Genomic DNA, 26,679 nt, shown 5'->3' with positions numbered 1-26,679 from the left:
TTAAACTTGTTTCAATATGAACATGGTTAAATTCATTATACATAACATTCATATACAATTTTAAGATACATTCCCAATGATGTCTTCTCTTTCGCTAATTTCTGAGCACAAGACCAATAGCACCATAATTCGAAACCTTTTCTAATTTTGTATGAACAACGGAGGGGAACATGCATATAAAATAAATATCAAAGCAAACACTGACACACATTAGAGAACACTAAAGAAATCTGCCTCTCAACACTCAAAATGCGACATGGCAAGTGCCACCTTAAAGGTAAACGCACATAAGAAATATAGATATAAATAATATTACAGTGAACTAGAGAAGCTGCCTTGTTTTCATAATGTGTGGACTCTACATTGTATATTGTCAACAGATGAGGTATATGATGCCTTTGAAATTCAAAAACCCTTTCCTCTGATGAACTACTAAGGTACATTTGGTTCGTTAACTATTTGATTCACACATCCATGGTCAATAACAGTAACGGAAACTAACGTCAATACAAAGATAGATTGACAGAACTAAAAAGAAGTTTTGAATTGTGCATGTTGCTTGTTCGAGCAGAAATGACAGAAGAACAGTATGTATGAAAACGTGTGCGTCACTGGCTGCTGCTGGTCTCTGTGGGCTGATTTCCCTGCTGCTCCTTGCTCAGTATGATGCTGATCAGATCTCCCTCGTGCTGCTTCATGTGCTCCATCAGCTGCTCCTTACTGCTGGACTCGAAGCCACAGATACAGCAGCAAAAGAGCAGCACACAGTATTCCATACCTGGCCGTGTCTGCCCCGAGCCGCTCCGCCACGCCACAGCTCCACTGGCCTGCGACCTCACGGGGTTGCCCTCTGGCCCGCCTGTAGCAGAAGCCACCTCAGGTGACTGTTTGTCTTTTCTGCTCAAGACAATACATGGACGCTCCACCCCAGTCTCATGTGCTGACTTCAGAGGTGTAGTAGGAGACTTAAAACCAGAAGAAAAATACATAACCAAATTACTTTAGTGTGGCCATTAACTTTCAAAATGACCATATCTTTCAATTCCAAGACCCTTCTGCATCTAGTGACTTGTGAGTATGAGAGCTTGAAGAAGACAGAGGTTTTTAAAAGTGTTTCTGATTTAAACTTCAGAAGCAAAAGTAGCTGAAGTGTTGGCAAGTTCAGTTCCGTAAATCATTTTAAACAGTTTAAATTTAAATGAACTGGTTTAAAACTCAGATTCAAAGGTCTGTTTGAGTTATTATTCAAAATATGTTTACAGAACTCTGCACTGAATGTTCCCGCTAAATGTTTTCATATGTAGCCAAATATTTTATTGACATTCAGGGTTTATAATATATAACACTACTGTTCATAAGTTTGGGTCATTTTTTTATTTTTATTAATACTGTATGGATGCATTAAATAAAAGTGCCAGTGAGGATATTACAAAAAGTTTCTATTTCAAATAAAAACTGTTCTTCTGAACTTTCTATTCATCAAATAAAATAAAAAAAAGTATCACATTTTCACAAAAATATTAAAGGGGTCATATGATGCTTTTTTAAAGATCATTATTTTGTGTATTTGGTGTAGCAGAATATGCTGACATGCTTTAATATTCAAAAAACACATTATTTTTCAAATACTGTACATTATTGTAGGTCCTCTATGCCCCGCCTCGCTCAAACTCGTCGTTTTTTACAAAGTCCCTCCTTCTGACAAGCACAGTCTGCTCTAATTGGCCAACTGACCCAGTACATTGTGATTGGCCGAACACCAGAAGCACTAGTCGGGAATGTAACGCCCCTTTTCATAACGCACCAAATCAGCATATTAGAATGATTCCTGAAGAATAGCTATAATAGAATTTATAGCTGCAGAAAAATCAGCTTTGCCATCACATGAATTGCATTTAAATATATAAACTAGAAAACTGTTATTTTAAACTGTAATAATATTTCACAATATTACTGCTTTTACTGTATTTTTAATCAAATTAATGCAGCCTTGGTGAGCATAACAAATTAGTCTTTAAATAACATTTAAAATATATGACCAACCCCAAATCTTTGAACTGTAGTGTATAAATTAAAATTATATATAATTTTGTGTTTCTGTAGTGAAACAGTGTGGTAAAATGTGTTCATAATTTTAACTATATAATCTTTTACATTTCAGAGCAAACAAATATAAATATATATATATATATATATATTTAGATGTATAGGGAGGTCGTAGAAAAACAATACACAATGTGTGTAAAAATACAGTGCAAGTTATTATTAAAAATGTTTTTAAATAATTATTTATTATTTTATTAAATTATAATAAAAAATAATTTTGCAAGGCTTTTAATTTAACTCAATAATTTTAATGATACTAAAAAAAAAAAAAAATACAAGGCAATAAAATAACTACACTTTTATTAAAAGTAACACAAAATTGGACCAAAAAATACATTAATATTAAATATCAATATATATTTTGTATAGTTATATGAAACAGAATCAGATTTAACAGGTTTCTTTGGCTATTTATCCAAATAATGTATATTGCTACAAAGCTATTATTATCAGAGCATCTGAGTAGATCAGTGAACGAGAGGTTCCCATGTTACAGCACAGTAGCGCTATTGCAAATAGGAACAAGTATACTACATAGAAATAACCTGTGAGTGCTTTATTTGAGCGGACTTTCTTTTTCCAGTGTGTGAGAGTTTTTGCAAAGGCAACTCAACAGAATGCACATTCATAGAGTGCAATATTGAGCGGAGTGTCACACTGCACAGTGACAATGGCTAAAAGTGGAGTGACACCTGTGTGCTGAACACTGCTGGGCGGTGTGGCATACCATACATTTTCGCCATTTTCCTCTTTTGACCAGAAATTATCGGTGGCCAAAATTTTGGTGCATCCCTAGTTTTAGCTGTATCAACTCACCACAGAGCAAAAGAAAGGAAAAAAGAAAAACAAATAAATAAATAAAATATTGAAAAGGGGCCATCTTACCGGCTGCTCTGGGAAATGGCCTCATTGATAGCCTTGTTGACTTGCTCATAGTTGTAATTCTGATCTCCTGCGTGTTTCCACATGTGGGATTTGAGAGATGGTGGGTGGCTGCACACGTAACCACACAGAGAGCACCTGTAGCACAGAATGAAGATTACGACCCATATCCACTCAAAGTCAAGTTCTGTGCACCAGCTCAGTGTCTGTTTCTCACCTGTACTGCTCCAGCAGCTGCATGGCTTGGTGTTCCTGTGGATGTCTCTTCATGTGGCTCTTCAGGCTATTCATATTAGTTGTGGCGAAATCACAGCTGCAGCACCTAGAGGGGTCGTGCGGCACAGGATAAACAATTAGAGCAGCACAAGGCCGCGGTTTTGAAAAGAGACCTGAGGGGTCAGCCGATGTTTGTTTGTGTGGTAATTTGTGTTTTGTGTATGCGGCTATGTGTTTGAACATTTGGAGGGCTGCATTTGAAGAACAATGAAAGGCTGTTTGTAGAGAGGGTGAACTCAAAGCAAACGCAATGCATTGCAGGCCTTGAATGGATCCTGCTGCTGTGTTAAAAGCACCCTCTCTCTCAGAAGCTCTGTTTGAAATGATCATGGGTGAGCAGAACTGAAACAATAATGACCATAATGGGACCTTGAGGTGTTCATGTGAGCTTACGTGTGATTGGGTGCGTGTATGTGTGTTTGCATTGAAAAGAAAAAGATCTTGTTCTTTTATAGCATATAAAGGCTTTACAAAATGAGTGCAGGCAGCACAGCTTTATCCTGAGCACCACTGCACCCTTGTGGTGATAACTGATAATGCATTCATTTCCAGCCAAATGTAATACTACACATCTGATGTTTTCTGATCTGTTCTCCTTGTGTAATGTATCTTTTACAACAAAAATGAAATATTTTTAATGAGTAAGAAAAAAAAAGTTATTTCCCCCAAACCTGTATGGTTTATCAGAGTTGTGGATTCGCCGATGGTTGCGCACCCCAACATACGTGGAGCTGGTGTAGTCGCACACATCACATTTGAAAACGCTCTGCTCAGCAACCGAATCTGAGCAAAAAAGAGAAAATTTGAAGAATGTCTGCTAAGTTGTTGAATAAGAGCAAGCAATATGTTTACAATCACACATTATTTGTTATTTTTAAGTCAGCATGAAATGAAAATGTACTGAATTTATATTGTAAATACATTATATGGCTTTGATTGTGAACAATTCATTTTATTAAATTAAGTTTTTACAAGTTTGTCTGGTTTTTAATATGCTACATCTACAATTTCTTTTTGCAGCATTGCAATGTAGCCAATTACAGACATATCTGCTTCAATGGCCAATCAGAAGTGTTTAAGTTAGACAGAATCCACTCTCTGGGTTCTGCATGCTCACAAATCCTTTCATTAGAAGAAGCAAAGTGTAGATGTGATGTAAATAACAGATTAATTGTGCAGTATAGAGCTTCATTGATTGCAATGCAACTTGAGATCACATGAGATCATGATGAAGCAAGATGAGTAATGCTTTTTTATTGATTATAAAGGCAGCACAAGCCGCGTGATTTTCTAGGGCATTGAGAATTTGAATAAATTCACTCATGAATCCAGTCTCCGATAACCATTTAGCCAATACTGCCACTTGACACTGTGTTTACTACTTCAATTAAATGAGTGAAAGTGGAGCAGTTTGAACTGGTGTGATTAAGGAGTGGTTGGGTTTGTTTAGATTTGTTTAGGTAAGGGTGTATGTCCCTTTTTAGGACATAAAGAATCTATTTTCATGGGAAAGAAACATTTAAATATTGCGATGATCAAAGATGAGTTTGGTTTTACATTTTTTGATTGAATTGGGGACTTTAAAACATCATTTAAAAAAAAAAAACACTTAGACTTAGTCATATAAGCCAAAATTCATTGCTTAAAACATGCCCCTCCACAATCAACCAATAGATTGTATTCCTTTTTGAATGAAACATAAGCTTTTCAAAACCCAATCAACGATAGGTCATATAAGCTATGTTTATTTCTTTTTCAATCATCTGCTACACTCAAATTCTGTTCCATCGCGAGTATAAGTGGAACGTTTTGGAAAACTGCTTTTGTTTCATTGTGTAGCACTGGAGATATGTTCAGCTCTCACCCTCATCTGTTATCTTGACTGGCTCTTCAATGATTGCTGTGCTTTCAGCGACGTGGGTCAGTGTGCTGCTGATGTCGTCTATCCCATGCCCATCTCTCTCGTGGTTTCTCAGCTGACTCTGAATAAGGAATTAATAAAGCCATCATCAGTGCTTCATAAGAAGGAAGTTTATTAATAAAGCAGAAGGAAGGGAGAGCAGTGTACTCCAATATTAGAAACTCTAGTATGCCAATCTACATGGGGTAAAATTAATACTTGCTCCCCACTCAGAACAGTTGGGACCTGCTTAAATATGTATTGCCTTCCAGAAAATGCAAAGATAACTCAATAAAGTTAAAATAAAAGAGACCATGTAGTCCATTTTAAGATATCAATTCAATACAGAAACAAATAAACACAGTAAATGGGTATTTGACCGAGTGCCATGCTCAAGGAATTTAGTTTCTCAAAGAATTCCTCTGCTAAAGAAGAGAGTATTTCAACCATTAAAAAAAATCAGTACTATGTCATTAAAAAGCATTTGGTTAAAAAAGGGTCATTAAATAAAAGTCACTATTTAAACAGTGATCTGACTAAAATGTAATTAAATATTAAAATAATGTTCACAAAATGCAAATTCCGTCATCATTTACTCACCCTCATGACGTTTCAAACCTGTAGGACTAACTTTCTTCTGTGCAACACAAAAGAAAAATATTTTTAAAAATATCGATTCCAGTTCTGGACCCTACCCAAGCTGTTCAAATGGAACTGTTAAAAAATGTTTACAAAAAAACTTATACCTTCTATGTTATGCAGAAGAAACGTCATAAAGACATAAATCATGAGAGTAAATGATGACAGAATCTCAATTTTTCGGTGTGAATTGAGTGAAATGTTTTAATGACAGATATAATTAGCTTAATACTTTTTCGGCCCAATAGAGGCATATTAGAATAAATCGCTTTCTTAATGCTTATTTTCACCTGTTTCTCTCCTCACCTTGTAGTGGAACCTTTCAGTGCACTGTTTGCAGCTGTACATGCGAGGCTTGAAGTGGTGGATCATGTGACTCTCTAGGTCCTTACTGTCACAGGCGATATGCTCACAGATGGGGCATTGGTAGGGTTCTCTTTGTCTATGCACACGTAGGTGCTGCTTTATGTAACCTTTGTTTCCGCTGCTGTACAGGCACAGTCGACAGCGGTAGGGCTTTTCGCTCCCAGCAATATATTCCACCAGATCGTCTGTAGTGGAAATGTCGCCAGGCACAGCAGCACCCCCAGACACTCCCCCTCCATGTTGGCTTTGGGCATTGTCCTGCAACTCCTTCAGAATGTCCTCGTCTGAAGTGTTTTGGTCAGAACGCTCTTGCAGTCGCTCGATGACAGTCAAAAGAGACATGCTGATTCCAGCTTTGGAGGGTCCCTCGACCAGCACATCTCGAGACTCTTTTGAACTCTGGAGGCCAAGGTTGAGAAGAGCACCTGGATCTCCAATTGCAGCCGCAAGCTCTCCTGAGAACACCTTGGGGTTGGCGGTGTCAGCAATCTCTATAATTCTCTGGCCCGTGTCAGGGCTTTGAGTACTCGGGTCATGGATACCTTTCGCATCGGTTCTGCTAAGCTCTGGGGTCCTCATGGGCATGGCCACCAATGCCTCGGCTGCCAAAGAATGCAGCCGAAGAGACTCCGAGTAAGTTCTCCTGCGCACCGGTGGCACGTTTTCATCTGAGGGAGAACTTGAAGACACTGTCTCATCCTCTTGTTGTTGATCTTCTCCATTCCAGGCGATCACAACCTCCTCCTTTTGTTTGTAATATATGTGCTGGCTCTCTAACTCTGACTCCTCAGAAGCAAGGAGGGTCTTGTCTCCTCCTACTTCTGGGCTGAGGAGCAAAGGTTTGCTGGACACCGGTTCCTCGGCACAGGGAAGGCGTTCCACGATGACGTTGACGTGGCCGGAGCTGTTGCCACTGGAGTTGATAATCTTCTGCGCAGAGGACAGGAGGCTGTCGGAGCTTGCCTGTTGGCTCTCAGTCTCCAACTCCAGCTCCATTTGGGCTTCTGGTGTCACCTGGACCTCCACCAAGGGCTCCTCTGGGTCTTTAAGAGAAAACGCTTGACTGATCATTGGGAGTTTGGTATCCACTGTTTTCAAAGCTTCCTCCTCCTCATGACACCTCACTTCTTGTGTATCACACAGCTCTAGCTGGAGGCTGGAGGAGCCATGAATGGTCTGAGGTTTTCCTCCAACAGCTGCAAGGACTACTATGGTATCCTCTTTACCTGCTGGAACCAAAGGAGGACTGGAGCTTTGTAAGGTACCAGGGCAGTCCATCTCGTCTTCAAATATGGGGTATGAGCAATCAACCAGACCAGCATGTTTCCATGCATGGGTCTTCAGATTGCGTTGTTGTCTGCATTCATAGTTGCAGATGAGACAACGGTACCTGCCATGCTCAAAGCTGTACCACTTCTTGGGAGCGGACGTCTTCTCTGAATCCAATTTGCTTGCCTTCAAAACTGCCATCCTTTGGTGAACGCTCCTTGCTGATGCGACCCCTTGCTCATCTAGGATGTGTCTGGCATGATCGCTCTCCTCCAGGTGGAGTCTTACATGTGTCACCAGCTCCTCTTGATGGTTTGAAGTGAACTGGCACTCTGAGCACATGAGGATGAGGTCACTTTGCTGCTCATCATGAAGCAGCAGATGTTCTTTCAACAGCTCCAATGTAGGGGAGATAAATCTGCACATGCTGCACTGGTAGCATGTGACCGTCCGAGTGCCTAAACTCAAAGGCTCCTGTTCGAACGCATGCCCAGGTTTGCTGCTGGATGTTGGGCGGTCATCCCTTTGTTCTCTGGATCTCTTACAAGGTGTGACCACTTCAGTGCTGTCTGGTACGGGAACAGAAGCACAGGTCATCAAGGGTCTCTTTTTCCCAGAGACGGTGCATCGTCTGGGTCGCTTTTCCACGATCTTGCTGAGCTTCTCAATGACCTGAATAAGAGAGTCTGCAGCCTGCTTTTGCTGCTGTCGTTGCTGGTCCTCGGCACCATGAAGACGTCTGTCGGGAATGAAGACGGTATCCTGCTGGCCTCTAGAGTGAGGCACAAGGACAGCAACTCCACTGCTGTCCTCCATTCCTGCAACATGAATAAAACACATGCAAAAAATGTGAATGAAACAACATCACTGACTAAACAGGAACTTCCAGCTCGCAGAAAGCTGAGAAATGCAGGACTGGGGAACGGCATCATTTTTAACTGTGTGTGTGTCAACTGGCAGAGGCCCTCCCTACATATTTACAAGAATAGCCATTACTTCACAAACCTATAAATATCATGCACTTGTTACAGTCTGGTAAACCAGTCTGGTTTATTTTTTCATGACAGATTAAGTGATTTCTGAAATAAAAGTAGACTGTTCTGTGAGAGCTGGTTTCAAATAATCATGTTTGATGGTGTATAACATGGTTTAGATATTTACGTGATATTTCATCCCACAAGCTCATGTTTAGCTTTTTAACATGTTTGCACTGATAATAGTATTAATGTATCTGAAAAGCATGCCATTTATCATTATTAGGAGTCAAATATTTGTTAAATTCATCTGTCAAATATTTTTGAATAATGATAATCTAATCTGTCAAACCTTTATTATTATACAGCCATGTTTGTACACTGCAGTCTCTACATTTAAGCTAATAAAACTATTTAAGCTCAAATTCATATCCATGTATTAATTTTCCGTTTGTTAAGTAGACCTGTAATAAGCAGGATAGTGTAGAATCAGCCAGTCATTATCACAAAATCAACACCGGCAGGTTGATCAGGCAAACATCTACATTCCTGATATATAACTCATACGCGACTACGTTTTGCTCCAAGCAACCAATAAGGTTTATTAGCCACTGGCTAATAAATTGTTCAATTGTACACAGATATATTTTCACTACATTTTGTGTCCTATGACCAATTTAGCAAATCAGTATGAGCAAATGGAGACAATATTTTTAATATTCATCAGCACAGACGTTAGCATATTTTATATTTGTAGTAGTAGCAGTAGTCTATTATTATTTAATTTGTATTATTTTTCTTTTCTTTTTTTAATAGAAACATTTAATGCCAAATAACATTCAAAACATTACCACCAGCTCATCATTATTTTTAATACTACGCATATGCACTCATACCTTTCATGCAAAACTTTTTTTTTTGTGCACCTGGGAACCCAGATCACTCTATGAGGTATTATTTTACAACAATGAATGGTTGTAACAACCCTTAGGGAAAATGTAATATTTCTGAATCACTTATAATAGGTCTGACTCATGAGTTGACTTTTCTTTTTTTTTTGCTCACAGCACTTCTGCATTTTTGACCTACAGTTAAAAAGGAAGTTATAGAGTACTACACTGAATCAAAACAAAAACACGTGGGGAATGAACACATGTAAAAGCATGCAGTTCGTCTACTGTAACTGATAATTAGGAAAGCTGTGTGTGCTTTTTCCCTTTTCCAAATGAAACAGTTAGGGTTGTGGACCCTTTTTTGTCTTGATTTATCGCTTTTAGTGAACGTTCCCTTTAAGATTATGTAGGCATATGTGTTATAAATATTTTAAATATACTGTATTATGAGTTTATTAAAAAGCAACAAGTGATAGTCAAAAGACAAAAAAAAAAAAAAAAAAAAAAACCCGATTGGTGAAGGGGTGTAATCGCTCTATCTGAAGAGTTGACGGATGTTTACAGACACACACCTGATGACAGATACACAAAACGCCCAAACCATTCTCGGATAATCGGAGTGAGATAGTTGGGCTGAAGTCTAGCAGGGTGCGCGGGTTTGAGAACATGGTGTCCGTGATAACCGTGGAGACGAAACGTGAGAAAGGGGCAGGACGTTTCTGACAACAGCAGCCCACAGCACACACATGCACGCTTCACAGTTCAACATGAGCTGTAAAAAACAACTGCGCCGTTTAATAAACAGCTCAGAGTCATGCGACTGTCACAACCATCCGAATACTACTTACTGATGCGGCAGGTCTGTCTGATCTTTGGCCTCGGAGCTCGTGATGCGCTGCTTTTTTTATTCCTGTGGTGTAAAAGTGCTCCACTCTGGACTCAAAATGGCGAGAATGGAGCCCCGATCACGTGACTCGCTGCAGGTCATGTGACTGTGGAAAGTGACATCAGCCAGAAACACCTGCCACCTCCTGAAGATGACTTCAAGTTCTTCTTTTTTTTTTTTTTTTTTTTTTTTTTTACTGTATATTCTCATTTTTTTTTTTTTTTTTTTTTTTCTTTTACATATTGTAGTAAATATTCAATATTTTAATATACTATATGTTGGAAATGCCTACTGTTAGGTTCACTGGCTGTAGTATCACTGGCTTTAAGAAAGAAATTCTTACACTATGCTTAATATTCATCAGTGAGTGTTGGGGAGTAACCACAGACTGTATAAAAACAGGGAGTAACTAGTTACATGTAACGCAATTACACAATTTAATTACGAAATAAAAGTAACTGTAATCAGTGACAGTTACTAAGAAAAAATGTGTAATTCAATTACAGTTACGTATGAAAATGTTAAGGACTGCAAAGGGGGTTACATCTGATCTTATCACACACACTCCCACATACAGATTTAACTGAGTTCTTTCATAAATTGCAGTGACTGCTCTAAAATACGAAACACCAATGTTTCAGAAGTTTATAACATGCTTATCCGATAGGGTTTATGTATATGCTTTATTTATTTATTTATTTATTTATTTTAAGATTAACTGTTTTTTTTTTCTTTGTCTGACCTTTGACGGGGGGGGGGGGGTCTAAGCTATGCAAAGATTTGAATATAAAAAACAGTATCATAGCAATTAAACTATTTCTTGTTATGATTTTAAATATGCATTTAACCTCAGAATGATTTTAAAGTAAGTCTGATTTTGTGGTGGCTGTGATTCAAAGGGGACATTGGATGCCCATTTTCCAAGCGGGTATGATTCTTTAGGGTATTCTTGAAATGGTCTCAGTGGTCGTGTAAAACAGCACCCTTTTACCTTGTCAAAAACAGCTCTGTTCACAGCGACTCGTTTTGGTGCATATCTCTTTACATGCTAATGAGCTCTGCTCACCCCGCCCCTCTCTTCTGCAAACGCGATTCGCAAATAATAATAAAAAATAAAAAAGTGTGTTGGCACCGATAGCCTTGTGGGCAGCGCAATACTGTCTGTACAGCGCCATTGCACTTTGGGTGTCCCGTGTTTGAATCCCCACTCGAGGAACTCCAGGAATTTGTGCTCTGCATTTAACCCATCCAAGTGCACACGCAGCAGTGAACATATACACCAACAAAGCTGGGGGTTTGGTGCCTTGCTCAAGGGTCTCTCCTCAGTCGTGGTATTGAAGGTGGAAGAGAGCGCTGGTATTCACTCCAGAATCAAAATGGCTTGATAACTGAGACAGTTTAGGGTTTGGGGGATTAAAAAAAGGAGTGGATTTTTATCATTGTAGGGTGGTTGTGTCCACACACTGCTAAGACACATTTATGTGCAAATGAAGATATTTTGTATCCAATGTCTCCTTTAAAATTAAAATATTATAATCTTAATTCGAAATTTCGAAGTCTGACAGTTATGTGTTGAGCACATATTGTAAGTTTAACCCTGCCTGGTGTACATGTTTGAAAATGATTAACAGTTGAAAACATTAGAAATTTAGAAAAGTAATCATAAAGTAATCAAATGTAATCAGCTGCATTACTTTAATAAAGTAACTGAAAAGTTACACTTTTACTTATTATATTTTAAGTAAGGTAACTTTTAATCTGTAACCTATTACATTTCCAGAGTAACCTTCCCAACACTGGTATTTATTAAGGATTTATTCCTTTACTTCATGCTATGTATATTTGTACTGAAGTGCTTATTTAATAATTTTATGCATTGATTGTAATTTATTATACTAGCTATATTATATTATCTTGAGATGGGAAAACAGTGATTATTATTATTATTATTAAGTGAAAAATTAAGACCCTTGAAGTAAGATGCACATTCAGATTAATTGGAGCATAAGACCCCCATATCAATTCTGATGTTTTTATTTTTTGTTCAGTTAACATCAGAATTATTGTAGATTTTATTCAATTTTTTTTTATTAGACATACAGTGGTGACCAAAATTATTAGAACACTCTTATTTTCACCAGCTAAAAATGTTTTTTATATTTTGCTGTAGTGTGTCAGAAGGAAATATCAGTTTACATTTCCAAACATTCATTTTGTCATTAACTGTAATATTCCAGTGAGATTTTTGTCTGACAGCAGCCAGTGCTCCACACAGAGATCTGATCTCATCATCATGCAGTCTGTCTGGAATGATGTGAAGAAACAGAACAAACTGAGACGTCTCAAGATGCTTCAAGAGACCTACCTGCAAAGCTACAGTATAGGCCTATATGCTGTAAAATGAGGATGCTGTCAAAAATAATGTCATAAATATATATTTTTTTAATCAGTTAATTTCTATTAACTATATTAAATCAACATTTGAAGCGACCATCCTTAGTGTTTAAAGCAGCTTTGCCCTCGGTGCACTTGTGCACAGTTTTCGAGGAAGCTTTGCAGACAGTTAGGACTCTTGAAGCATCTTGGAGACTTTGGAGTATGTCCAAATTTACAGAATTCATAACAGTAGTTGAAAAAAACTACTTCCACTGAGATTTTGAAGTGCACATCTTATGGACACTAACTATCCCATGAAGCCACGGTGGAGGAATTGTGAATGGCAGTGAAGCAACACAACTGATGCCGCATTGGGGATATATATTAAAGCTGTTTATTGTTTCACATTTTATTATTTGCATGTTCTTAACAAGTGATCAAAGATAATAAATTACAGATGATCAGTTTAAAAAGCTAAAAAAAAGGTTCTTTATAGTGAAAAAAAAAAAAAAAGTTTATTAAAAAGTTTTTCAAACTAAGAAAAAGGGGCTTTTCTATGGCATCACTACAAAAAAAAAAATGTTTCAAAATGTATTTTTAAGAGTGTAGAAAGCTAACAGGATAGTCATGTGCTAGTATGCTGAGCAATCAAACATTTACTTTTAGAATCTATCTCTTTATTTATTTACCATTACAAGTAAAAAGCAATTATAGTCATATTTACATAATTAGGATGATAAATATCATCAGTCAAGTGTGTAGAACACTCAGTAAAAGCCCTTTCAGTGCAGACCTATATGTGCTGGATGACCAATTCACAAAACATTTGTATACATCCATATTGTACAGGGCTGGCCCAAGCCTTTATGGGGCCCTAAGCAGAATTTTATTTTGGGGCCCCTCAGTGTCTCCAATATGACTGATTATTGTCAATGCTTGATTATTCACACACTATAAATCTAACTCACCCATTATCAGTTTTATTTGTTTTAATCAGTTTTAATGTTTTTACCCTTCTGTGATTTTTCTCACCCATTATCAGTTTTATTTGTTTTAATCAGTTTTAATGTTTTTACTCTAACATTCAGTCTACTAAGTGGTATATAATGTGATGTACTGAAAAGTAGCTAAATAAACCAGCAGACAATGCATTTACAGAAAGGAATGTTATTTTAACAACATAAATTATTATACACAGCAGCAAGCCATCTGTACTGTACATAAAAAAAACAACAACACAATCTACAACTAACTAATTAAGGCATAATGATATTGGAATATACTAGCAAAGACCCCAAATGTAGGCAAAGGTAAATAATGTTAAGCTGTTATTAGTACTAGGTTTATGAAACAGAATTGTTTTATTACAAAAATATATATACCCAGGAAAGTTATTTTTACACAGAAGACAAAAACTATTTATTATTGCAAATAGTTATCTGTATCTCAGTATTATAGTACATTATGAAGCATTATGAAGCACTGAGGCTTTCCTCTGACTGTTTCGGGAAAAGATTCAAAGCTTCGCTAGTGTCAAAAACAGCGTCATCTGGTGTTTAATAAAAACACAGCAGCAAAAGCCAGTGAAAGACACTCCGTAGGACGAAGCAGCGACCACAAATTCCACAGATCGACTCATGTTACGTGCACAAATAAAAGCCTAACTGTGTGTGTGTGTGTGTGTGTGTGTGTGTGTGTGTGTGTGTGTGTGTGTGTGTGTGTGTGTGTGTGTGTGCGTGTGTGTGTGTGTGTGTGTGCGTGCGTGCGTGTGTGTGTGTGTTGAATTACTCACTGTGATAAAAGTAATTTACTCATTAAACTGTGGCATTAAATACCAATATCAATATCAATATGATGTAGCCTAATACAAGAACAATTAACACATATATGAATTGCATATGCCAAATATTTTATTTTTTTCCGAAATAATGTTTATTCTTCATATTACTTTTATGACTGGCCTGGGTATTTAACATGTAATTGAAAACGTCTGAATGGAGATTTACTCGTAAAGTAAGAACATTCCGAACTGTCCTATCAGTGCTTTACGACCAATCAGATTCAAGGAAAATAAGTGTATGCCAAATACAGAGTAGAAATTAAATATACTAAATAGAAATTAGTATATTTCATACATGAATATTCTTTTGTAAGTTAAAAGGAAAGAAGGTCTCAACTACTAATCATCATGACGTGCACTGCATATAGGCTAATGGCATCAAGATCTGTTGTTTAACTGCTCAGGTCAGATCAGAAATTTGTCTTTTTTTCCTCTCTCTATCTCTATCTCTATCTCTATCTCTATCTCTATCTCTATCTCTCTCTTTGTGCCAGGAAAAAAAAGGCATGAACCTATTGGAAAAACCATCATTTCAAAACTAAAGTTGATTACAATGGAGCAGAAAATTACGAAATTTCCTGTTGTTAAGAAGATGACGTCAATTACATCTTGTGAATCAGAAGGAAAATAATTGATGGAGTATTTTCACTGTCCACCGTATGACAGATTAAAGATTTGCACTCAGAATAGGTGTAGTAGACTTGGAGAAAGGTGTGATATTCACTACCTGCTTGATCAGCTTGTGCTGTGGCAAAACCTCCAATGGACGTGACATTTTCACAGACAGAATTCAAAGCCGAAAGTTGCTTTATTAATACGCTTGGAAGGAGATGAAATTAAATGGAGTAAGCCACAGTGCAGAACACTTAAAAGGTCTTTTTAAAAAGCAAACATTTAATATTCAACAGGACAATACAGACCAGGGAAACCGATACAAAAACATCCACTACACATGTATAGCAGATGCACTGAAGTAAAAATACCGTGTTTAAAAAAGGTCAGCATAAAAAAGGACTGGTTCACAGGTTCATTTCTCAGTTTAAGAAGTTAACTGTGAATGTGAACAGGTGTGAAGGCACCCCCCCACCCCCCCTTAAGCTGAGATCAGAGTGTCATCATGCCTGTGAGCAGATCAGCAATCTTACAGATTTACCAGAAAGTGCATGCAAACTTTGCTGTACAACCACCAGATAACTCTCACTCTAAAAGTACAGTAATTCTGTGAGCAAAATCATAATAAAAAGTATCCACCCTTTTATGCAATCCAAAATAGCTTCTCATAATGCGGTGCTAAATGGATAAATAGCCAGTGCATCACATCCAAAGAGAATTTAGTCTGCTTTCCAAACAGCAACCCCTTTGTTCTATTGTGTGTGTGATTAGGCCTCTGTCACATATCCCTTGTGCTACAAGTGAAATATGAATTAAATTATCTCCAAAAGAGAGAGAAAGCAAGAGAGAGTAATAAGAACACATTTGTGCCATCATTTCAGGGCACACGGAATAAGATTTGGTCTCCAGACTCTCCCGGCCCCGGTGATGCACGGTTTCAGAATGGACACAGCTGAGGTCAGTGAGGCGAGAGGAGGGGGCCACTAATGCACACTTTGGATTTATTGTTTTAATTAAGTGCTACGGCATTTCATCATAAACTGTTTATGGACATAAGTCCACCGGTGCAAGCTATTGTGCAAGGGGAGGTAGTGGGGGGAGGAAAACAGCTTGTTTTGTTTGAAAACCATTTCAGTCCTCTGTTCTCCATAGCAGCTGTCAAAGGGTTTCATATCTTTGATACATTAAGTATGTTTTGACATGAATCATAGATGACTAACGCACTTATGGCCACAGGTCAGATGTGGCATTGCACAGCCCCCCGCAATCCTCCAACCACAAATCCTTTCGAATGACTCCAGGTTGTTGTGTTTATTTGTCTGACTCCTCGGTATGTTTTCCAGATGACACGCATGCTGGGGAGTAGATATTGACGGCAGCCTAAATGTGACAGTTGTGTTCGTTGGATGACGTGCGAGGAAATACAAGTTGTTCTTGCAGCTCCTGGCCAAATTCACCAAAGAGATGGAGTAAAGAAATAGCATTGATGTATGATTAAGTGTTTTGAAATGACGTGTGGGGAGATTGGGGCGTAAAAAATATATGGGGCGACTCGATCTATCCAAACTGAGCTACAGTAAATAAACACACAGGTCATTTGCTGTGCATTATGCATTTAAATAGAGCGGCATAAAGGTTGCTATCAGTGCTTGAGTCCTCTTGTCTGCGTGTTGTGGGCAAATGTAACGCCCCGCCTCGCACCGGCAACGGCACCGCAGCACTTGGTCAAATGGCACATCTGTCTTGTTCTTTGTGATTTCATTAGCTCTAATATCTGCACTTCCTATTACCCCAGCTGCCTCTCATTCAAAGGCACACAGGCTCGCTTCTCTAATGCAGAGTGACACGCGATATACTTTCACTCACACATTACGCGTTAGCCCGGAGCAAGGCCGCCCGCTCCTTTGAAAATGTTGGAATTAGGTTATTTCTATTGAAGTATTAAAGCAATTCTTCAGTTTAAGCTATTATTTCATAACTTTTTTCTCTCTTTCTCTTGTTTTTTTTTCCTTTTCTTTTTTTCAGGCTGCGGTGTGATTGAGAAGGAAACAGCGATTAGGGTTCCCATAACCTCCTTATTATCCTCTCTGCCCAAACAGAGCTCTGAGACTGATGTATTATGTGAGGATGACATGATTATAAGACAACAATCTGTTTCATTTCTCTAATATCTCAACAACACCAGTCCGAAGGCAAGAGATACTGTGCTGTGATTTTGTCCTTTTCATAATGTAGTGAAGGTGATGGACAGACAGGTATTGGTGCACTAACACTTACAAATAAAGTGCCATGGTATTACCATATATGAACATGGTAATGTCTTATAAACCGTAATACCATGGTAAACTTTGTAGTGTGATAGAGTATCATCTAAATCAATATCAAAGAACCATAGACTATAAATGATTCAGTATGATTCAGAAATCTATCCGTTAACATTTCCATTTAACTCAAAGGTGGTTACTTGACTGCCACAGGCTTTAAAGTGCCCTCTAAAAATATATGTGTGTATATTGTGTGTGTGTGTGTGTGTGTGTATATATGTAGAGTGTCACAGTAAATTAATACTTGACTAGATGTTAATAAAGGTAATTTTTTAACTAGTCCATGCTAACCAAAACCTTGACGTTTTGGCTGTACAATATCTCAGGGTTTAGTGAGTGAACTGTATGGGGTTCCCTGAATTATTTTAAAATAAAACCAATCAAAATAAAAAAGAAATAAATTAAATTAAAACTATGAAATACTTTATTTGTTTAGGCTACCTGAATGTCTTTTTACTATTATTCGTCGCCAGACAACTGAACCGTGCATGTGGTTGTGTTGTTAAGTTTTATCAACGGACTATTGTATGTTGAAATAAAGGGGGGAATGCCTGCCACATCTGATGGCTTTACCATTGTTTCACCTCCTTTTTAGGTAGGCTAGTATATAATATTAACAATTAACAGAAGTGTTGCTGTTGAGTATTTCATTATGTGTTTATTTGCTCCAAAAAGTCTAGCCAGTGCATCTACACACTGGTCTGAGTGATATCTCTTTTAATAATGATTGTCTTTATTTTCAAATCTATCTATAAATGTATGAGAAATGTTTAAGCTGTGTAAATATGTCAGTTAGTGAAATGATGTGTGAATCTTTCATTTGTGTGCACATTTGTGCCTAATGTTTCTGTTTAGATTTAAGAGAATGATGTTGAAACTCTGTCTCTGTGTTGAATGGTATCACTCACTCCATCCCAACTGACACAAACTACATCAAAACTACAACAGTAGTGCCTGTCTCCCCTCCTGTCCCCTCCTGTCACCCTGCCACCATCATCACGTCTCTATAAATCCACAGGGGCACTGCCTTCCCGCTGAGGGCTGCTCTCCCTGCCACTCACCGCTTCAGACGGCAGGTTTCCTTCAGGTTTATCTCCGTTCATTCCACCTGAATCTTTCAGATTCGACCTGAAAGAATTTAGCATTCTTGTAGTCAAAATGTCAAAACGGCTTTTTCTAAAAGCAAAACAGGAGTGATTTGAACATCTTTAAACCGAGAAACCTCACTTTACCGACTGGAGCTGTAATTTTGAAAGTGTCCAGTGGGTGGCGATACAGGTCTACGAGTGTGGCCTTAGCTCGTGCTCTGTCCAGCCATGACAAGCCTAGATTGGGATTCATTTATCTCCTCTTTGGTCCAAACACAGAACACCTCTGTATTTAGTCCAGCGTTACTTGCACAATAACACATAGTATTTGTGTGCCACGAGAGGTCAAAAGAAGACAAAGCTATATTGTTTTCACTTTTTTTTTTTTTTTTTGGTTTTCTTATTTTCAGTTTTTCCCGTGGTAAATTGATGTGATCCATCTGACCATGTGACTCCTGGAGCACACTCCCTGTGTGACCACTGAGGGCTAGAATTGCATTGTGGGTCTTGAGGCAATAAGGGACAATGTATGTCTTCCATTTTGCCTATAGGAGAACAAACAAAACGTCAAACCATACCTTTTTTTTCAAACCATTTTTTCTCTCCCATACCTGCACTCTAAAATATGTCCTAGTCAGTTGGGGAAATGTCGGTTTGCGTACTGGTCTTGGTTGAGAAAACATTTTCAGCTCGCCGCTGGTCCCTCTGGCTCCATTATTCAGCCTCCCTGTACGATTTCCTTTTCTACAGCAGCTATAACAAGTGTGTTTGGATTGCTTCTACTTGGCTTTCATGCTCTGTCTCTTGTAGGATATATAATATGGCTTTGTTGCTATTCGAAAGCATATAGGTTTGCTTGCATAAAAATCAAAGTTCTAAATACTAATACTATTAATACAAAGATAATTGGGGTTTTAGTTTTGCTACCCCAAAATTTCACATTTTGTTTGTAGTTATTTGTGAAATTAATAGCAATATCTCTAAGTGAAAATTTTATTTTCAGTCAAATTACCTCTAAAACAAAGAACGAAAATATTTCTGCACATGGTAAAAAAAAAAAAAAAAAGCAAAACATAAATTCTCTGCTTTTTATGCATTTATTTTCATCCTGAGTGCCTATAATTCTCACAGTTACATAGCCATGTTACAGTTTGATTTGATTGTTCAGGCATAAAACGCCATATATTTCTTTAGGTGGTAAAATTAATTACTTATTGATCTGTACTGTGTTAGACGAAATGAAATAAACAAAGGAATGAATGAAGGAATAAATAGCGCTGAGTCTCTGCACAGGTGTCTGTAATGATACTTGCATTCATGGCATTATGCTTAGCACTTTCTATTCCTCAGCAGTCATTAATATGGAGCTTAAGGGAGTGTGTAGCCAGCGGGTTTGCTGGCTGACCCAAGGTTGAGTTCAACTGAAAGCGTGTTAGTGACAAATTGTAACCATATGCCATACAGCCACAGGGCTCTGGCCACATTTGGCCTCTAACGACTGATCTTGGACCAGGTTTTGGTGTAGGCCCTCCTGTAATCTTAATCAATGTGGGAGAAAATCACCTAAACTGGCCAGGGATCTGCTGACATGAACACAAAGTGCTCATTGTTTTTTTGTTTTTTTTGACCCCCAAAGGTCTTGGTCTTTTAGAGGAGGGATGTTTAGGCTAAAAATATTTTGAAGGATACTCCATACAGTGAAAAGCATTTTGAATTGACTTGAGTTTAATGTGAGGTGTGATGGATCTGAATCTAAATCAACTCAATTATGTCTCACTTTCACATGCAAATACTCACAAATAAGGACGTTTGTAAAAAGCACAGCTTTTCTTCTGTAATGAATGCAGGTGTGTAATGGGGACCGGGACAATGCTGCAGAAAGTTGTGCGCTAATTGAACATTTCTTGTGAATTTCCTTATATACATATCACTAACACATCAAAACAAGTCTGGCCAGCTAATAAACATTTATTTATAGCAAATTATGGCCTAATGTATCAAGCTAACAACATGCAGCAACTAAGATTTATACACAACATTCCCGACGTTTATTACATTTACTTAAGCTATTCAGCTGAGCACTTTTTTTTGTACAAACCTGATCTTTTTTTATAGATTACACTTTATGATAAAATATGTTACATTAACAACATTCTGTGTGTTTTTGTTTTTGTGATTTATGATCTCTATAAAATGTGTTTATTAGACTGGTGGATGTAATTAAATGGTGGAGTTTTAAGTGCAATATTCACCTAATGTAACGAAATAATGTGTGAAGATATGGGCTTGTAAAACGGGAATTATGACACAAGTCAAGGTGTCAGTGTTTTCTCTGTGATAAATCTGTCGGTTAAATAGATGTCTGGACATCCCAAACGACGCGCCCTTTGTACTCCATAACAGACAGGCAACCATTAGATGCACTTTTGTTGTTTATTATCAACATCGCTGAGATTCATAGATTTAAAATGCTGTTTCAAAATGGTAATGCTCATATAGTAGCTTTGGAACGGTGTGCATGCTGTATACACACAAACACTGATATTTTAAAGAAAAAATTAGATTGGTAAGTTGTGTGTGTGTGTGTGTGTGTCTGTGTGACCTTGGACCACAAAACCAGTCTTAAGTGTCAATTTTTCAATTTTTGAGATTTATACATTATCTGAAAGAAAAAAAAAAGCTTTCCATTGATGTATGGTTTATTAGGATCGGACAATATTTGGCTGAGATACAACTATTTGAAAATCTGTAATCTGAGGGTGCAAAAAAATCAAAATACTGAGAAAATTGTCTTTGAAGTTGTCCAAATGAATTCTTAGCAATGCATATTACTAATCAAAAATTAAGTTTTTATATATTTACGGTAGGAAATTTACAAAATATTTTCATGGAACATGATCTTTACTTAATATCCTAATGATTTTGGGCATAAAATAAAATTTGATAATTTTGACCCATACAATGTTTTTTTTTTTTTTTTGGCTATTGCTACGAATATACCCCACCGACTTAAGACTGATTTTGTGGTCCAGGGTCACACATATTAATGTTTTGAAACAACAATGTAATAGCAAAGCTGAATTTTTGAGCAGCCATTATTCCAGTCTTCAGTGTCACATGATGAAGATATGACATAATATATGCTGATTTAGTGCTCAAGAAACATTTCTTATTAGTATATCATTTAAGTGCTGCACATTTATCTATTTAGTGGAAATAATACACTTTTTTCAGGATTCTTTTATAGACATACTTGAAATAGAATGTCAATTTTTGTAGATTTAATCAATCCTTGCTAATTAAAAGTATTTATTTCCTTCCAATAAATAAATAAATAAAATCGATAACATAAGCCTATCTACAGTAGATGTGTTACAGTCCAACTTAACATGCTCACTGCGTATAGTATCTGCTCCCTGAATAGATCTGGTAGAGTCTTGTTGCTTGATTCACTTTAAACAGGCTCTGCTGTTTTGGGTAAGGAGCACAGCGCGTCTCAGGGCCCACACAAACAGATGTTTACTCTGTAAAATCTCAAAGCCAATCCTGCGGGTTGTCAAGGCCAGATATATTTATGGACAAGGGCGGCACGCAATCTCGAAGCCTTTGTCCACAAGTGAAGAAAATATGGTTTCAGTTGGTGCTTTCTGGCACCTACCGAAAGTAATGATTGATTATAGGCAGAGAGAGCCCTCTGTACTAATCTCATCATTGCTGACAAAATAAATAAATAAAAGAAAAAAAGGCCACATAAAATGTTGTTTTCCAGTGTCTATCTTGTTGGGTTATTTTCTCTATTTCTTTATTTTGTGAGAGTGTCAGGGAAAATTAATGTAATTAACTCACCCTGAGGCAGAGTGTTGCACTTGAAGTTTGTCACCCTGAAATTCTGTTATCTTGGAATGAAGGAGAAAAACACAATCCCCCTCTCTGCTGTTATTTTTTCCCTCTCATATTGAATTTTTGCTCGGTGCTTGAATGTCTTGAAGAGGCACCGATGTTGCTGTCAGAGCTTCTGCTCTCATTTGGGCTGGAGAAGGCGACGCGTGCATCAGCTCGGCTGAAATCACCGCTAATATGTCTTAATGAGTAACGCTGACTGTCGCTCATGATTTGCAGTAAATATTTTCACTGCTACTTCGTCCTTTGCTTAACGTCTCTCTGGCGGAAGGAATCAAACAAACCATAAGCATCATCGCCACATGAACCAAAGTTATTTTGGGTGTCCAGCGGAGAAGAGTTTCATCTGGAAACGCACTCTTGATGTTTGTCAAATGATCAGGAACTAGTCCTCCATATCACATTGTAAAGCACAGACCTGTCCTGCAGCAACCTCTGATGTGACAAAACAAAGTGTTGAACATACCAGTGTTGTCTGTAAATATTTAAACTTCACAAAGCATATTTTACTTTGAAGGTCCTAGGCGCACAACTTTATGACAAATGATTGCACACTGCATAATGTTGCTGTAGCACATTAGTGCAAATGGAGATGCAGACCTGGAATCAAACTGAGCAGGAAGGTAGATCTTTAGGAACAGGATTGAATGCATTATATTCAGGATTTCATTATAAGTGCTGCCAAACAGTGTCAGGAGGCAGCTGGATCTCTCTGTTGTACATGTAGCGGTGACCTTGATCCTCTGCTTTTTGTGTTCAAGTCCATTAGTCTGAGTCACCGCCACACAACCGCTATTCACTGTAACCCTAAACCTTTAATGCACATGGTAAAGGAAGGCAACATGATTACATTAAGAGCTGGACTGGACCATCATGACCTCTAGCTGAACCAGTGACCTCTCTCTGCAGGCTTTGTTAGATGCTGTGATCTCCCTAATTTGACATCACCTCTCTAAAATGACTAACATTACCAGCAATACTAGCAGTAATAGATCTCACAGAGTCCTCTGTAAAAAGTATTAACCTGCAACTGTTACCTTGAAAGGATAGGTTACCCAAAACTGAACATGCTGTCATTACTTACTCACCCTCATGTTGTTCCAAACCTGTGAATTTCTTCTGTGGAACATATAGGTAACGCTTTACGATAAGGGTTATTGTTTATTAATGATATAAGCAACACATTTGTTATAGTGTTTATTCATCTTTGACTGTTAGTTAATAATAATAATAAAAAAAAATGTTAGTTCATGTTCCACTAAATAATAAAGATGCAACTTTTAAGATTTTAATAATATCAATAGTAAATGTTAAAATGAAAAGATGTTTTTAATAACTGAGATTAATAAAGGTTTAGAAGTATTGTTTTATTGTTAGCTCATGTTAACTAATGTTGTTAACTAATGTTACAAAAAAAATATATATTCTAAAGTGTTAGCTATTTCGCGAAATGTAAAATGTAAGTTAATAAACATTCTTAATATATAAACATTAAATGATGTCAGCTAAATAATTTGACTTTTTTTTTGTCCAACTCTAAATGTATTTCTTTATTTTTATTTTCTTTTAGTGCGCTAATCGATAGGTGCGATTCTACAATACATACATTTTAAGTTATTATGAATAATTGGTGCATTGCATTTTATTCATTATCATTGTAGGGACAACAGTACTTTCCTTTGAAAATGAGCACTATTTCAGCAAGATTTCATTGATCACTGTCCTAGTATGACAAAGCTCTGATGAAGGCCGATACATCATAGCCAGAGATGAATTCACGTAGGGCCTTAAAGGACTATAAACCTCAGAGGCTTATTTGAGGCCAACCTTGATCTAACCTTTGACCCCTGAGGCTGTATACCTGACCACACATCCTGACCCTCACTCCATCCGCCACTGTGGTGTATATACCATCTCGATTCAGCCAGTCTCTAGCGGGCTTTAAAATAGCACTGTGTGTAATTACACTGTAGCAAAGGCAATATGTAGGGCACTGCCTAACTACAGGCTTTAAGTTTAATTAGCACTTAATTACCGACATTGCTTAACTGGTTATCCAGAAGGACTAGCAGGCATTAGCATCGCAGAGATGGGAAGATATGGAGAAAATATGGCGACGAAAATCTGCAGTCCTAACATTAATGCTGGAGCTCTGGAGAAACAGTACAATCGTCTGTGCGGCGATTTAATGAATTTGTTATGTGTGGGTGAGCAGTATAGCTTTATAGAAAAAAATGTTTCATTTCATTTGGTGGAGGCATAACTATGAGGCATTATTTTAAGGTGTTGGTCAGTGCCTCACACCAGCATATGAGAAGTGTAAGTGTGTGTTATATGATACTGGAGGCTGAATGATGGGAGTGTGTGGGTGTGGGCGGCAAAAGAAAGACAAAAGGTGCGCAGAACTGAATGTCATCCTGAAAATAATATAAATTAATTGGCTGGAGAAAATCAGAGAGGAAAATCTGCCCTGCTAGTAATTAGGTTCCAGATTAGTAATGACTGGATTCAGGAAAAAAGCAGTTTTCCCATTTAATTTTTTATCTTTTTGGTGAGACTTAATTTGTCGTGAAAAAAATTATTTTTAAAGGGCACCTAAACCTTGGTTTTAATTGGGGTGAGTGGACAGGCTACAGTGCATTGTTAGATTTGTACTGATTCTGCTTGTGTATATCAATTTTTCAGAGAATTAGAATTCTCTAAAATAAAACTAAAAGAAATTTGTTTAATAGTGCTGAAAAAAAAAAAAAAATCATATCACATATCATCATGAGAATGATTAGGATAGATACATATTATCATATATATCACATGCAGATGAAAAATAGAATTGAAAAGTAATAGTTTTTTTTTAATTGCATTCAAAATATGCAAGAAAATAAAATTTATATTATGCAAATATAAATATATTCAAACATATTTGCCATATAAAACATCTCAGTTTAGAATTTTTGCCAATTTCCATTTTTCTTTCTAAATTGTACAGACATTCATGGGGTATCACATGTCACATTGTGTGTGTGTGTGTGTGTGTGTGTGTGTGTGTAGGAACGCCCAAAGAGAGAACATGTTATAAAGAAAGTATTGATTTAAAACATACATTGAATCACAAACAATGTGTCTTATATGAAGATACTTTGTGTATCCCTTGACAGTATACTGATTTTATTTTATTTAAATTATTTTAAGTAAGTATGAGTAAATATATAAATTTGCTTTTAGCATTTCAAGTGCACATTGAATTGCTAACAATTGTAGCCCACTCACTGGAGCAGTGTTTTGAAGGTGTGTGATATCCTGATGATTTTAAGGCACAGATTTTAGTTTAGAGGAATATACCGCTGTATATGAGATGGTTGCAGTTCAGCCAATTAATTATAAATTATAAATCATGTATGGCCATCTCATCTTAGGGTAACAGTTGCAAGACTCTGTGTATACAAAGGTTTACAAAGAAAAAAAAAAATCAACAATTCATGGTATATATATACTGCATTACCAATAATGTATTATAATACATTTTAAATAGCAAAACTTTTATCACCTTATTTAGTTGATTATTGTGTTTTATTTAAAATGCAATATTTACTCAAAATTTTCTACTAAATTTTTAAAATACTAATATTAATACTGAAACATCACTGTCCAGACAGAATTTGAAGCTATGAACCCATAAATATTGCAGAATTTAGGACAATGTAAAATATACACAACTGACACAACTGTGAGAGTGACTAATACATTCACGCATAGGCTATACAATGTCTCTCTCTCTTTCTCTCTCTCTCTCTTTTAGAAATAACACATCATTTAAATATTTTTCCTCTATATTGACTTTTTGAATTGTTTCAAATTCTTCAGATGAAATGTTGGTAAAGATGAACATTCACTTAATAACTAAATAAATAAAAACTATATATAATGACATAACATTGTAAAATACTCTATAAAATTGCTTGTATATATATATATATATATATATATATATATATATATATATATATATATATATATATATATATATATATATATATATCATTCCATTGGAAGATTTTCACTTGTAACCTCTATAGGCTAAATGTAGTGATGTTTATGCACTGCTTGTGAATGTCACTGACATATGATTTTATGACGTTTAATGCTGACACACACATTCAAGTCTTTAACCCCTCACCATGCTTAGGAACATAACCAGAAACAACAGTAGGCTAAAGAGAAGGACGCATTTGAGAATAAGTATTTGTCTACTATTTCAGTAAGAGGAAATACAAAAAAGACAGTTAAATGCGGATAGCTGTGGATAGACATTTCTCTGAAGAAGTATTCCTGTCCTATTTTCCGGCTTGAC

The 26,679-nt window shown here is 36.9% G+C and overlaps 1 protein-coding gene across 1 annotated transcript; it reads right to left on the bottom strand.

The window, feature by feature from the left end:
• Positions 1–600: 600 nt before the first annotated feature.
• Positions 601–10,322, bottom strand: LOC109094201 (zinc finger protein 507-like). The gene is made up of 7 exons (XM_042728151.1): positions 10,154–10,322; positions 6,110–8,256; positions 5,129–5,246; positions 3,936–4,047; positions 3,206–3,310; positions 2,992–3,126; positions 601–965 (listed from the first exon to the last, which is right to left on the bottom strand). Exons 2-7 carry the CDS (start codon positions 8,252–8,254, stop codon positions 947–949), a joined length of 2,634 nt encoding a protein of 877 aa, XP_042584085.1. The 5' UTR covers positions 8,255–8,256; positions 10,154–10,322; the 3' UTR covers positions 601–946.
• Positions 10,323–26,679: the final 16,357 nt, after the last annotated feature.

This window comes from Cyprinus carpio, chromosome B7 (assembly GCF_018340385.1).
Source record: "Cyprinus carpio isolate SPL01 chromosome B7, ASM1834038v1, whole genome shotgun sequence".
NCBI classification, from domain to species: domain Eukaryota; kingdom Metazoa; phylum Chordata; class Actinopteri; order Cypriniformes; family Cyprinidae; genus Cyprinus; species Cyprinus carpio.
Note: the sequence above shows the minus strand (reverse complement) of the source record. Positions and strands in the feature narration are given on the sequence as shown.

Bases quoted from the DNA above. Each gene is read 5' to 3' on its own strand.
- LOC109094201 (XM_042728151.1), bottom strand. From the start codon at position 8,254: ATGGAGGACAGCAGTGGAGTTGCTGTCCTTGTGCCTCACTCTAGAGGC. The intron at 4,048-5,128 runs GTGAGAGCTGAA...TTTTTTGCTCAG, and splicing joins AGTCAAGATAACAGATGAGG to ATTCGGTTGCTGAGCAGAGC. The intron at 3,127-3,205 runs GTGAGAAACAGA...TCTGTGCTACAG, and splicing joins CAGCTGCTGGAGCAGTACAG to GTGCTCTCTGTGTGGTTACG.